The 16,045-nt window shown below is 32.6% G+C and overlaps 1 protein-coding gene across 1 annotated transcript; it reads left to right on the forward strand.

The window, feature by feature from the left end:
* On the forward strand, positions 226-1,739 carry LOC109354162 (phospholipase A(1) DAD1, chloroplastic-like). Its single transcript, XM_019596509.1, has one exon. It carries the CDS (start codon positions 230-232, stop codon positions 1,541-1,543), a length of 1,314 nt encoding a protein of 437 aa, XP_019452054.1. The 5' UTR covers positions 226-229; the 3' UTR covers positions 1,544-1,739.

Genomic DNA, 16,045 nt, shown 5'->3' on the forward strand with positions numbered 1-16,045 from the left:
TCTCCAGTACCATACTCATAACACTTGCTAAGTTACTCTCTTTTCTATTCTCATCTCACTTTTCTATTCTCTTATAAATTCTCCTCACAAGTTGTTCTTGTAAACCACAATCAATATTACTCATAAGTCATAACATAGCTCTCTCATTTGCCATTTCTTATTTCTTTTTTCTATTAGTTAGTGATATTCTTTTTAACACACTTTATTCTCCTAAATGAGACTCTCTCCCATGAAACCAATGCACCATTCTTCAACACTCCTTTCTTCCACAACATTTTCAAACTTCAAACCTCAGTGTGTAACATTCTTTCAACCAACCAAACCAGAAACTTCACAACTCTCATCTCATCATGAGACAGTGAAGAAGATGGAGAAAATGATGAATTTATCATCATTGCGTTCATCTTCATCATCATCTTCAACAGAAAATTTTGGAAGAAGATGGAAGGAATATCAAGGAATGAGTAACTGGGATGGTTTGCTTGACCCATTGGATGAAATTCTTCGTGCTGAAATTCTTCGTTATGGACAATTCGTCAATGCTGCTTATAAATCATTCGAATTTGATCCTTCTTCTTCAAACTATGCAACATGCAAGTACCCAAAAACCACACTTTTTGAACGGTGTGGTTTGCATAACACAGGGTACAAGGTAACCAAACATCTACGTGCAACTTCAGGGATTCAACTACCTTGTTGGGTTGATAAGGCACCAACATGGGTTTCAAATCAATCAAGCTACGTTGGTTATGTCGCAGTGTGTGACAACAAAGAAGAGATCAAAAGACTAGGTCGAAGGGACGTGGTTATTGCATATAGAGGAACATCTACGTGCTTAGAATGGCTAGAGAATTTACGCGCCACTCTCACAAACTTAACATGCAACATGGGTAATGAGAATAATGGCGTGAAACAAAATGAACCTATGGTAGAAAGTGGGTTTTTGAGTCTCTACAATTCAAACAATTCTTCATACAAAAGTTTGCAAGAGATGGTTAAGGAAGAGATGGGCCATATTCTCGAGACCTATGGTGAGGAGCCGCTGAGTCTGACTATCACCGGTCATAGCCTAGGGGCGGCATTGGCCACACTTACAGCGTACGACATCAAGACTGCCTTTCTTGGGTTGCCGGTGACCGTCATCTCATTTGGCAGCCCCCGCGTAGGCAACTCGAGTTTTCGACAATGCCTTGAGAAGCAAGGGACTAAGGTTTTACGTATAGTTAACTCAGACGATGTTATAACGAAAATGCCGGGCTTCGTGTTTGATGACATGGACAAAACTAACGCCGACATGGAAAGAAATACGAATTTCCACGTAACGGGTTTTCCAAGCTGGATACAAAAACAAGTAGAGGAAGCAAAATGGGTCTACTCCGAGGTTGGAGAGGAGCTAAGACTTTGTAGCAGGGATTCTCCATACCTCAGGGGGGTCAATGTTGCCATGTGTCATGATTTGAACACATATTTACACTTAGTTGATGGCTTCGTCAGTTCCAGGTGTCCTTTCAAAGCAACAGCAAAGAGGTTTCTTCAGCAGTGACTTTCCACATTAGGAAAATGGAACTAGAAAATCAAAGACCTTAACTTAGGACACAAATAGAGAAAATTAAAGAAAATGGAACCTAGAAACATTGTTACATGTAATTATCTGTAAATCTGATATGACAGCTCTCATATCATCACTTCAATTTTTGGATCAAAAGAATTCAATGACTTGTCCCATATTTGCACTTTATAGTTAGGTGCGAACTTTTTAACAGTGATTGCGGATGACACTAGTTGCTGCTATAGTGTGATAAGCCATAGTATGTAAATATTATATATATGTATGTATAGACTAGTTGGAATATATTGTATAATAATTAACATAACTTAATATATGTGCACTATCAATAAAATATTTATACACAATCAGTTAATCATTTCATTTTATTACTTTTATTTAAAAGTCAATAATAATTAAACATAAATAATAAATAATAAATTAAGCATATAAAAATTCTTACACGAGACTGTATATATCATTTTCTCTTAGAGTATCATAGTGTTTGCAATAAATTATGAACTCAATATTTATATACTATTAATGTAAATATTTATATACAGTCAATATATCCTATACCATTCGTTTATATTACTTATATTTATAATATAATAATTATCAAATACGAATAGTGAATGAATAATGTAATAATAATACAAAAACTGCTCACAAGATCCATGCATAAATCTTTTTTCTCATAAATAATTGGCTTGGCTTAAAATAAGAAGAAAACCCATATCAGAAACAATTGATACATTTTTCTATAACCAAAGTTATGAGTGAGCGCAGAATGGTAAGTAAGGCCCCATTTATATGAGTAAGAGATCATCCGGGAGAAACAAATATTACAAAAAACAAATAAAAAATGATATAATAAGACATTTTTATTATTTTATATATAATAAAATAACACTTTTGATATTAAAAATATAAGGAAAATTAAGTACATACCTTTGTTATTAATAGAGAAGATCCTTATCCCATTTATATGGGTCCAATTGTTATATTTTAGAGTTCAAAGAGTGTTCGTTTACTTTCCAGTATCCAGGTTCGCAATGTCCACATCAAGTTGCTAACGAAAGCCACTTCCAACATCTGAAGATTTTTTTGGGTTACATAATGTGTGAAGATCAATAATGCAAACATATTTCAGTGTATGAAAAACACTTGGATGTAATATGTGCTAAGAAAACAAGTACTCTTACCTATAAGGAAAACAATGTACCAAGAAATATTCCCTAAAATTTTACAACATTGTGCGTTCTTCATTCAAGTTAATTCTTCAACCCTACACATTTGTTCTGGATACTTCATCGATATTTTTCATCCCAATATCTTTGTTCATCATCGTGCCATTGGAGCTATTTGTCACTGTTGTCTCAATCATGCACAAAAAGAGAGACAAATTAATGTGGTGCCATTGGATAATCCAGTTGATACTTGGTAAGATAGTTCTTTTTATTGGTAAAGAATCTTCCTTGTTGTTTTTGTAATAGGATAAAAATATAATATCATTATATCTAAAAGAGGGAAGTATCACATGACTCTGTTTTTCTTCACTTCTAGGAGAGGTTTCTTACTCCTTTTTATTATATTTTGTTGTTTATGCGGCTTGCAATAATTCAATATGGCGCTGATGATATATTACTAGTTGAGTCATGATGATGTCCCTCTATTTAAGATGTTTTGTGCAATTACCCAAAAATATATAAGAGACTATCAATCACACTGTCCTAGGATAATATAGTGTAGTTCTCCATTTCGAATTTTTTGTCGCACTATAAGAATCGATCTCAAACGTAACACATCCTCAATTTGGCTACCAATGTCATTTATAAAAATACACACAATATAATTATCGATGTCAATTCTCGAATTTCCCACAATATGACTATTAATGTGAGTTCTCGAAATTCCTATAATTTGACTATCCATATCAATTCTAATACAACAGAAAGAAAGAGAGAGAAGTGAGCCGAAAATGCCTTAGAAGAGAGGGAAAGAAGAAAAGGTGAGGAAATCTAACGACCTGGATAGTTCATTTGATACTTAGTACAATAGTTCTCTTTACTGACTTATTTTTCTTTCAATTTTAATGGTATTAAATTACACTCTCACCATCCACTATGGAGTATTTGAAACTAACAAGAATGTTAGACTGTTGAGCACAACGATGATCTATAGCTGGTAGTAAGTTGTAGCCAAAATGAAGGGGGAAAAGAGAAAAAAAGGCATTGCTATCTTGTTGTTAATTCTAACAAGATATGGCAAAACGGGCTGTCCGACTCGTTTCGTCAGTGTTCGCAAATGCCCGTAATATTTTAAACGACGTAAGTATACCCGCATTGTTTTAATGGACAAAATGATATGTTTACCCGTTTTAAAACGGCTAATGGGCATGCAGGTGACCCGCAAACATTGATAATAAATATAAAAAGAAAAAACTAATACAATAAAATAGAAAAAAATTAAATAAAGTAGTTGAAGAATATTTTTTATAAAAAAACTTTAATATTTTATATGAAGTTGAACAAAACATATCACATTACAATTTTTTACAACATTAAATCATATTATAACATAATTTATTCGAATTTTGTTTTTATTACAAGAAGCCCGTGAGTCACCCAGATTGCCAATAGCCCGTGGCCATTGCAAACAAATGGGCCAAAAAAAAAAAAAAACATATTTTGTATGCACTGTTTTACCATCGATAATTCTAACCACCCACTTTTCTTTTGTGATAGTCAAGTCATGCTCATTTGAATAAGGGCATGGTGATGGGAGCACATATGCTATGCTAAAAACTGTAGCCAAATGTGTTGCTGTGATTTATTAAGTAAAAATTGTTTAAGTTAAAAATTTAATAATTAAATAATTTTCTGATCAATTATAATAAATGATACACTTTTTTGGACGAAAAATCTATCCTCTAAGTAATTGGTAATTATAGATTTTTTCGGTAAGATAGTTTAGCAAGAATAGTTTTTCTATCCTTATGACTTGCTATATTAGACAAATAACAAAATCTCACATTTAATAGAACGATATAAGCAGTTATGTGAAAACCGGACCGGACTGGATGGTCTACCAGTTTGACCGTTGACCGGATTTGAAAATGGTTTTGTATTGCAGTCTTAATCGAATTAGAGTTGGACCACTTTGAACCTGGGAAATTTCGGTCTGACCATGTTAAACCCGGTTAACCGAATTAACTCGGGAAGTTAACCGCAGGTTCACTTAAAAATAAAAAATGTAACAGTGCTCGGATATTTTATTTTACTACCATCCAAAAAAAGATAAAAAGATGTTATTAGTTCAATATAATTATACATAATTATTAATTATATAAAGTTTTACATTTATATATAACTATATATTTATAGATAAAAATTATTAATTATTTATAGAATCATCTGGTCAGACCGAATGGTTTAACTATTTAAACCGATTAAACCTAATACAGGACCTCTTGCTGGTTTGACGTCTAGCTTGAGTTTCACAGGATACAAGGTCAACAACTAATAAACGGAGAGACTCATGATTTTTTGGTATAAAGTTGACGTATGTTATTATTCACTTAGTCTACTAACGAAAAAGACTAGAACTTACTCTCACCATTGAAGACTTAGACCAGACCCACTACTAAAATGGAAATAACACATTAAAGAAGGTACATGACTAAAACATATGTAACCAAATATTGATTTGGTAAAACCTTTTTCATATTAATTTTATCTATGTCTTTGCCGGATAATTGTACTGATTTTTTCCAGCTTCATATGAACTTGTATAAGTGTAAAAAGGGACGGATCTGTGGTCCATGATATGGTTTGCTTTTATGTGGTCTATTTGGATAATGAGAAACGAGGTTATCTTCTCTTCCAAGGATTTTAGTGTGGTTCATATTTTAGATTTAATTCAGATTAGATCTTGGACTTGGTTGTTGGCCAATAGTAAGTCCAACGATGTTTCCTTTTCTAAGTGGTGTATGGACCCTTGTGCTTCTTAATATATTCTTTGCTTAGCAAAAAAAATTTTTATCTATTGAAATACGTCTATTGTTTTTTAACATTCCAACCATTTTCATGTCTTCTAGTGGTATTAATTTCATAAAGGTAAATGTATATGCTTAGTATCATGAGCTACAATTTTTTTGGCGGCTCTTCATAGCCATGGCTCAGTTTGGCTTTAGCCAATAGTCTTGTTATACACTTTTACTATGATCGACATTTGAAGGTTTAAATCTGTCTTATGTTAGGGCCAAAAGTTGAAAAAGATAAAAAAAGTGCATATGAGATGTTCTAATAACACAATTTTTGTTATATAAACCAAGTACAACAAATGGGTCCCAAAAGAAAGATATAAAATGTATGATTGGCTAAATCACTCATAGAGTTGGTCCCATTTCATTTATCTTCGATAGACAATGGCATTTGGATATTGGGATTTGACAATTGACATGAAGAGTTTTTTTTGAATAAGTAAAACGTGAAACGGCCTAATTTGAAGTGAATCAAATTTAGTGTAATGTGTAGCTCCTATTATAAGTTGAGGAAAGGGAAATTCCATGCAATCCATGTTTTTATCAATTCCTTTTTACACTTTCATTTTTAACTTGTTTACACGGTTCTTAAATAAACACACATGCATATCACAAGAATATTGCTATATATGTCCATTTGCAAAGCCATGATTTGACCAACTTAGTATAAATGCTAGCGTTTTCTATTTTAAACAGAATAATATTTGCATTTTAGGAAAAAAAGTATCTCAAATAAGAAGGGTTGTAGGGTCATCTTCCAGGCCACTAACTTACCAAGCTATTTAACATTTATTATAAAAATAAACTTATTTACATGATTAATTATTTTTAGGAATTTTCATGGTGGATTATAACCATGTTCTTATTTGCCTTGTGCACATGTGACACACGTTCCAAAGGTGCAGCTTTTCATTTCTTCATGCAAATAAACTGTAACGAGCTACAATCTTAACCAAATTACAGAGATTTTCTTAATTCTTTTAAAGAGTTAACTACTTCGTGTGTATGTTACTTTCATTAATGACATTATCCAATTACACATTCGTTCTTAAGATTGAATTTTTTTATCGACGTTAGTATCTAACACTCTATTCAAATTATTCACTTTAACTAAATAATTTTTGTCAATCTCATCAATGATCGCGTAATTTTGATAATGCTAGGAACAAAAATGTTGGTTGCATGCAAAACAAAGTACAAGGGTTTATAGTTTACTTTGTTTTCGAATGATAATTCAGTAAAATACATCAAAATAAGTTTATTATGTTTTACTCTAACTAGGTGATGGAGTATATAATATCAGAGATACTTGGTCAGAGGTAGCTAGGTAAAGTCTCCTACTCTTGTTATGTGACGTAAATGATGACAAGTACTTAATGAGAGTTCACCATCGTTCTAGCATGTCAATCTAGGTGTGTGGTATGAGAGTTTAAGGTTTAGGACATAGTTCCTTTAAAGTGTGGGTGCTCAATTTGACACCCCATACCAAATCAACAAAGGAGTAAGTTATATGAAGAAAGTGAAAAATGTTTTTTTGTTGGCTAAAGTATAAATTCATAGGGATTCAAATTGTATAATCAAGAGACAGAATGTGATTATCAACCGTGATGTGACATATGATGAAGGGCGAATATAAGATTAGATTGGTCCTATAAATAAGAAAGTAATCAATGATGACCTTTTAAGAATTACGTAGAAGAAGATGAAGATAGACAAGCAATACCATTATCTAATCCAGAATCATTCACTCAGCCTCAAAGACATCATAAGCTATTAACTAGAGTTGAGGACAATGTTGTGAGAAGTGGCATATTCGAGTTACTGTTAAGTGCCAAAATTACATTAATCCATAAAGTTAATTTAATATTATTTTACTCTAAATACTTATTTTATGTAATTATAGTTGAGATTTTGATGATAAATTATACTAATCTCATTGTCCAAGCTTCTATATGTGTTTAAGCTAAAAAAAATGATGAATTAGGCCGAGAATGAGTCAAAATGGGCTAAACATGCAAAACCACGAATCAGATCTCCTAAGACTGAGATGACAACTAAGAGAGGGAGGGGTGAATTAGTTCTCTTAAATCTATGATAGATTTTTCTGCAAATTTCAGAGTTAGTAGCAGCGGAAAAATTATGCAGAAAAATATCAATTAAATTTAAGGAGATAAGGGAGAAGAGAGTACTCATAGAATTTTATAATGGTTCACCTTCTTGTCCACCAAATGTTGCATACAGTACTCTTGCAGCATAAAAGATTTCTTCACTAGATATTAAGAGTAGTAATTACAAATTTTCACATTGAGACTTCCTTGTACCTTACTCACTCTCTAATACACATGTCACTCTTTGGAAAACAACCTTTCCAAGTGACTCTATCCTCGAGTTGTTTGATTTGCAATCTAAAGAAGTAATTTAACTTCTCATCGTGGACATTTCAAACTCCCCTTGCACCATTTTTCCAAAATCACTACACAAAATCTCATGAGTAGAACCAAAAATAATATCATCTACATATATTTGAACAAGAAGAATATGATGATTTATTTTCTTAATAAAAAGTGTAATGTCGACCTTTCCTTTGGTAAAGTCTTTTTCAAGTAGAAAGTTTGTTAGACGATCGTACCAAGCACATGGAGCTTGCTCAAAGCCATAGAGAGCTTTCTTAAGTTTATATACATGAGAAGGATGTTTGTAGTCTTCAAAACCTGAAGGTTGTTCGACACACACTTCTTCTTGTATATAACCATTAAGAAATGCACTCTTTACGTCCATTTGATATAACTAAAAATTTAGAGACCAAGCATATGCAAGTAATAACCGAATAGCTTCAAGTCTGGCAACATGAGCGAATGTTTCATCAAAATCTATTCCTTCTTCCTGATTGTATCCTTGTGCTACCAATCTAGCTTTATTTCTAACAATAATTCCATTTTCATATGATTTATTACAGAATGCCCAACGAGTTCCTATAACATGTCTATTATTCGATATAGGAACAAATTCCCAAACTTCATTTCTCTCAAACTGGTTTAACTGTTCTTGCATTGTAAGAATCTAGTGTTCATCCTCGATTGCATCATCAATCTTGGAAGGTTCTATTTGAGAAACGAAGACCATGTTTAAATAAGCATCATGTAGCTTTAAATGGGTAATGACACCCTTACTTATGTCGCCAATGATGTTGTCAATAGGATGATCTCGATGAGTTCTCCATTATTTTGGTAAATCAGAATGAATATGTTCTTCTTGAGAAGATAGAGTATCATCCATTTTCAAATGCCCAGTATTGATTGTTGTATTGGTAAAAGACTCTTCTTTTAAAGGGAAACTTGACAAGTCCTCTTCATCAAGAGTTAACCCATCCTTTATTATAGGATTGGTTTCATCAAAAGACATATGAACAGATTCTTCTATGGCTAGAGTTCTTTTATTGAAAATTCTGTAAGCTTTACTCATAATAGAGTAGCCTAGGAAGAGTCCTTCATCGGCTTTTGCATCAAATTTGCCTAAGTTTTATTTACCATTATTTAGAACAAAACATTTACAACCAAATACATACAAATGACAAATGTTTGGTTTTCCACCTTTAAAGAGTTCATAGGGGGTTTTCTTGAGAATTGGTCTTATAGGAACTCTATTTGAAACATAACATAATGTACTAGCTACATCGGTCCAAAAGTATTTTGGGAGATTAGTTTCATTCGACATTGTACGAGCAAGTTCTTCTAAGGACTGATTCTTTCTCTCTACAACATCAATTTGTTATGGTGTTCTAGGAGCAGAAAAATTATGATTGATACCAAGATCATAACAAAATTCTTCAAATGAAGCGTTTTGAAATTCTCCCCCATGATCACTTCTTATAGCAACAATTTTCAGTGATATTTCATTTTGAACTCTTTTAGCATATTTGCTAAAGGCATTAAATGCCTCACTCTTATAAACTAAGAATAGAGTCAACATATATCTTGAATAACCGTCTACTATAACAAGAGCATAGTAGTTATCATCATAACTTTTGGTCCTTGACGGGACAAATAAATCCATGTGTTGTAACTGCAATGGACTATCAGAAGAAACCACATGCTTAGGTTTGAAAGAAGTTTTTGTTTGTTTACCCATTTGACAAACACTATATAGTTTGTCTTTTACAAACTTCATTTTGGGTAAACCAACAACTAAATCTTTCTTAATTGGTTTATTCAAATGATCCATATGAATATGAGAAATTCTCCTATGCTAAAACCATGCATCATAATTATTATTAGTAACTAAACATTTTATTGGTAAAGAAGAAACTAAGTCAATCATATATATATATATATATTATTTATCCTTTTACCTATTAGTTTAGAGTTTTTAAAATCCTTACTTTTGATGATGCCATTATCAAGGTAGAATGCCATATGGAATCCTTTGTCACATAGTTGACTTATGCTCAACAAGTTGTGCTTGAGTCCTTCAACCTACAATACTCCTTCTATAATTGTTGAAGGTGACTTACCGATTCTACCAACTCCAAGTATTTTTCCTTTGTTGTTGTCACCATATGTAACATAGCCTTTGTCCCTTAGAGTAAGGATAGAGAACTTATCTTTGTCACCCGTCATGTGCTTTAAGCAACCGTTGTCCAAGTACCATAGGTGGTAGACAACTCTCAAATTATCCTTCAAAACAGGTTAAGTAGTATTAGGTACCCAATTTTCCTTGGGTCCTACATAGTTAGCACCTATCTCAACCCATCTATAGTGACCTAAGGGCACACTATATTTTATAATCATGCAAGTATTTGGTGTATGCACATGATTCTTATAATAAGTACATATGGGATGATGGTTATGTATCATAGTTTTGTTGTTACTACAATTAAATGCATGGATACTTTTTCTGAAAGTTTGTTTTCATTGAGGCATTTTGTTTCTAAGAAACTTGGTTGTTAGAATAGTCAAGACCTCTTCGGTTTGTAGAATGTCTTTGATCTTTAATCATTTTGTCCAGATTTTTGCTACTCTTGTTTAATTTATTAAGTTCAAGACTTAATGTTGAAACTTTCTTTTCAAGAGTAATGCAGTTTTGACATGAAGAAGATGATGATTTATTTTTGAATACTTCTAACTCACTTTTTTGTTTTAAAAACAAATTTAGTGAGTTTGACATATTCATCATGTAAGTCATTAAATGCAAGTTGTAATTCAGAAGAAGAAAATACCTTAGTTTCATTTACCTCTACATCATCAGAGTGATGAGATGCCATTAGTGAAAGATGAGCTTGTTCTTTATTTTCCAGTTCAGAGGTAGAACTGTATCATTGTCTTCCTAAGCTATGTAGGCTCTTCGTCGAGTCCTCATTTCATTTGTTCCTTCGAAGGAATTCTTTTTCAGGTTTGGACATTCCCTCTTCATGTGACCAGGCTTACTACACTCAAAACATGTGAAGTTTTGGTTTGATGTGGAGGTGTCATTATTCTTGGTGAATTTCTACATTTGTCCAGTTTTAGCGCCTTTGTTCCTTTTAAGGAACTTGTTGAAATTCTTTGAGAGATATATTTTTCTTTTTTTTTCTTGCTCTTCATATTAGTCAAGTTGGTTGAGTTCCTATTTGTGTTCCTTTAATTGACAAAATAAAGCAGCCAATAATATTTTTGATAAACTATTCTTTTCAGAAATGACTGTTACTTTTGGTTGTCATGTTTTGGTGAGTGATCTCAGAACTTTTATGTTCAAGTCACTATTTGATTATATTTTTCCAAGTGCAATAAGATAATTTGAAAGGTGAGTAAATCTCTTTTGGAGATCTAGTATTTTCTCTCTAGGCTTCATACTGAACATTTCGTATTACTCGGAGATAGTATTGAGTCTCGACCTTTTGACTTTCTCAGTTCCTTTGTATGTAGTCTCTAGAGTATCCCGCATTTCTTTAGTAGATTTTTAGTTTGATACTCTAAATAATTCATCAATACCAAGTGCTGAAGTGTGGATGTTCTTTGTATTGATATTGTATTGCACCTTGTTTTTTTCTTCATCATTCCATGAATATTTTGGCTTTACTTCCCTTACACCGTTAAAAACAGTGAAAGGTTCATAAGGTCCTTTGCATTACAAATATCCAGATCTTAAGATTCTATAAAGATTCTCATCCTGATTTTTCAGAAGTCATAACATTCTCCAAAAAAACTTGGAGGGTGATTGATGTTGGAACCTTCTTCCAGAAATGATCTTGAGACCATATCAGATACATGATCAGATTTGAGAATAATTTACTTAAAATAAGCTCGGATACCATTTGTAAGACTGAGATGGCAACTAAGGGGAGGGGTGAATTATTTATCTTAAACCTATGGTAGATTTTTCTGCAAATTTCAGAGTTAGTAGCAGCGGAGAAATTATGCAAAAAAATTATCAAGTAAATTTAAGGAGATGAGAGAGAAGAGAGTACTCAGAGAGTTTTATACTGGTTCACCTTCTTGTCTACCGAAGATTACATCTAGTACTCTTGCAGAACAAGAGATTTCTTCACTAGATATTACGAGTAGTAATTACAAATTCTCACCCCGAGACTTTCTTGTACCTTACTCACTCTCTAGTAATTATGTCACTCTTTGAAAAACAACCTATCCAAGTGACTCTATCCCCTTTCTTATCACCCTTGTGATAGAAAGTATTTCAACAAATTGAATGAAGAAAACTTTAACAATGGCAAGGAGTGTCTTTACAAGATTTGAACACTATGATCTCTTGCAATCCGGCAACACTTTATACACTTAGTTATAATGCCCAGAAGATTTGAAAATCTTTGAAACCACACTTAAAGCAACTCTAGAAAATTTAATCTGATAGTTAAGAATAAGTTGCAGAAAATGCAAAAAAAATGTTTTAGAAAAATTCAGATTGTATATGTGAGTTGTGCATTTGAATTATGAGTTTCAATGCCTTTAAATAGGCTTTCCAATCACCCATAACACCTATATGAAAAGATAGGAGTCGATTGGAATGAAACCATTACGCTTGGGGTGAAAGCTGTCCAGTTTAAATTTGAAAATATGGTGTAACAACTCTCAGTAATCAATTACAACATCGACGTAATCGATTACTCAAACATTCTGTCCAACTGGGTAATCGATTACCACACTGTGTATTCGGTTACTCTCATATACTGTAACTGTGTAATCGATTACTCAAAGAGAGTAATCGATTACCGTGTTTAGTTCTTGTTGGGTAACTCATTTCTCACTCATGTAACCTGTTACTTAGTTCTGGTAACCTATTACTTAGATCTAGTAACCTATTACACAATATTTTGAAAAGTGTTTTCATTTATACTTGTAGTTTTCAATTTTCGTTTAAATTATTTTTTAGCATTACTACTAATTGTATATCATAGAGTATAAGGATAGAAGTACCTATAGACTTAGACTCTAAATTCCTTGAAGCTTTATATTCATTGTCTTCATAAGTATTCTTCCTTTGCTTCTTTATGGATGTTGGTGTCTTTATCAAAATCATGCCAAGGTCAGGAGTAAGATCTTTATCACAGGCTGATGCGAGAAGATGTGTGCTCAACACACAGTTGTTATGCACAGCGCAGGGGCCAAGATTCAGAAACGTAAAAAGAAACCCAAGATGCCGTTTTTAATAGATCATCATATAGATTTACCTAGGGAGTTAGGAACTGAGTTTTTTCTATATATTTTCTTATAATGGTTTCTAGCCTTCCTAGTTTGTAGATTTATGTAAGTTGGGAATAAGATGTAACAGAAAGTAGGAATTGTGAAGATGCTTGATGTTCATGGAGGAGTCGACACTTAACCAGATTCCATCTTTATCGAAGTTATATATGAGAATACTTAATCAAATTGCTTGTTAGTTGTGATTGATTCTTTATATTCATTGATGTACTTTTGATTTTGATTTATGAATGAAATTCTTTGATTTTTATGAATTATATTTGCTAAACTTTTAATGTTTACTATGTGTTTGACGAAATGCTTTGTTCTGTTAGGAAAAGAACCTTGAGAAGAAATTCTAGTTCGATAATCCAAAGCATGTAATTCATCATTTATACATAAAACTAGACGTAGTTGCATGTTTAATTGTCACAATGGATGTCTATGCTCATATGTTTGCTAAACATAGATTCATGTTTGCATTGAAAACTCTCAAACTTGATGGTATGTGTTGCTAGACATAGAAAAATGCTTGATAGTTCATAGAATATAATTTTATCAACTTAGTTATTAGACGTAGATCTAATTTGGTAAAGTGTCTGCATAAACCAAGACATTAACAACTAATATTATTAAGGGTGTGCATAAATCTCAACCCACATGCATAGTTTCTTGAAATAGAGGTGTGCGTGTCAGTCATAATATATAAACTCGTGTGTATGATTTGCCTTTATTTTATGAGTTGCTAAGTACACTAAAGTATTAGTTCTTAGTGTAATTGAGGTCCCATATTATGTAGAGTCATACTTATTTGATTGATTAATTATTTGTCCATTTACTGATATGAAAGTCAGTTAGTCCCACATCTAGCTTCTAACACTTTTAATTATCAAAACTTTTCAACCAAATCAACAACAAATTGAAAACCCTTTTGGTAACTAGCTTAAAGTAGTCATTCGAATTTGAAAGACTGAGTTAACAAGTCCTTGTGGATATGATAACCCCTTACTCTTTTACTTGTTTGCCACACCGCATATGGTATTTTTTTTACCTAATTGCTCGGGTAGCACCTATCTGATGATAGATTATAAATTTTATTATACAAGAACACATAAAGTCATCCAGGCCGCCAAACCTTGTATAAGAAAATTTGCCAATTAAGAGATTAGACTGGCCAAACCTAGTAGAGGACAATATGCCAAAAGACTGACCAGATCGACCAAAGATAGCAACTTGACACGAGTCATGATCGAGACAACACAAGCATTAACACGTGTCATAGTAGGCATGGGATGAGATCTAGCACGATCCAAGGCTAAGACAAAAAGTATGGCACAAATAGAACTTGGCCAAGACCCATCATGTGGTACTTTAACCAGCATCAGGGCATGCCACACTCACTCAAGACCAAGCCATTGGCGCATCAAGCAGAGCCAATGACACACCACCGAACCAAGTCTATGGCACATCAAGCTAATGGCACACCAATAAACTGAGTCAGTGGTAGATCAAGCCATGGTTAATAACGCACCAACAGATTTGGCCAAGAGCACATTAAGCCAATAACTTTAGTTACAAGTTAATAGTATTAGAATATATTATACTTTTCATTTGTGTTGACTAATTTTGTTCCATAGATCAAGTATTGATACAATAAAGATTAGTCTCAATGTATATACACGTGTAGAATCTTCATACTTTTGAATGAGAATTTTTTTGAAAGTCATCACAGTCTTCTGAGGTATGTTTACAAACATTTTTGCCTCATTGTTACACTGTATGCATCTTTTAACATAAATTGATCCATTATTTTCCGATGTGCTTGTTAGGTACATACATAATAACCTTATGAAGTCATTAGTGGAAACTTTTGAGTGTGAAATGTAAAAAACTCAAAAGTCCCATGTAGAAGAATTTTGTAAAAAAAATTTCAATTCCCACATATGAGAGATAAAGAACTTGAAAAAATATCATGTTATAAATAGAAGCATCATCCCTTCACATTTTCTTGTCCCAAATTGAGTATATTTTTACTTAACCTTTTCTTTCTCACTCATACTTTTCGCCGGCGCATTTCTAGCAAACTTCTTCCCCTTTCTTTTCGTGACACTAAGAATTTGCACAAGTAGCGAAATTATGGGAATTTTGGAAACTGAAACTAGTAGTCAAATTGTGGGAAAAAAATAATTGGCATGGATAGCTATATTGTGGACATTTCGAGAATTGACACTGATATCTATATTATGGTGGGTGTATTTGAAATTAGTTCTTATAGTGTAGTAAGAATTCGGTAACAGGGATCTAAACTGTTTTATCTTGGGGACAACATGGGTGACAGTCTGCTTGCACATTTTGGGAAGTGCCACTAAACATCTCAAAGATAGCGACTTGATCTTGCCTCAGTCACTAAATATTATTTTGTGTCATTTAGAATTGTTGCAAGTTAGAGTAACAACAATTAGTTAATTAGTTATTTTAGTTATTTGTTAGGTTGGTTAATTGTTAAGATATTTCTTTCATATAAAATGATGAATAAGGTGTATCTTGTATTTAAATTCATTTCATTCACTTTCAATAATAAATATAAGTATTATTCATTCATCCTTTTCTTCCTTTTTTTTTTTTTTGACTGAGCATGATTATTTTTAATCAACAAAATGATCAATTAAATTACCAAATTGGGTTATCACAAACAAATATAAAATATTATTGAATCCACAAAGACTTACTCAGAACTAGCCTTTCAAAAAACAATTGTTACTCTAAGTTGATTTTCAGATAGTT

Source organism: Lupinus angustifolius, chromosome LG08, assembly GCF_001865875.1.
Source record: "Lupinus angustifolius cultivar Tanjil chromosome LG08, LupAngTanjil_v1.0, whole genome shotgun sequence".
Classification (NCBI taxonomy): domain Eukaryota; kingdom Viridiplantae; phylum Streptophyta; class Magnoliopsida; order Fabales; family Fabaceae; genus Lupinus; species Lupinus angustifolius.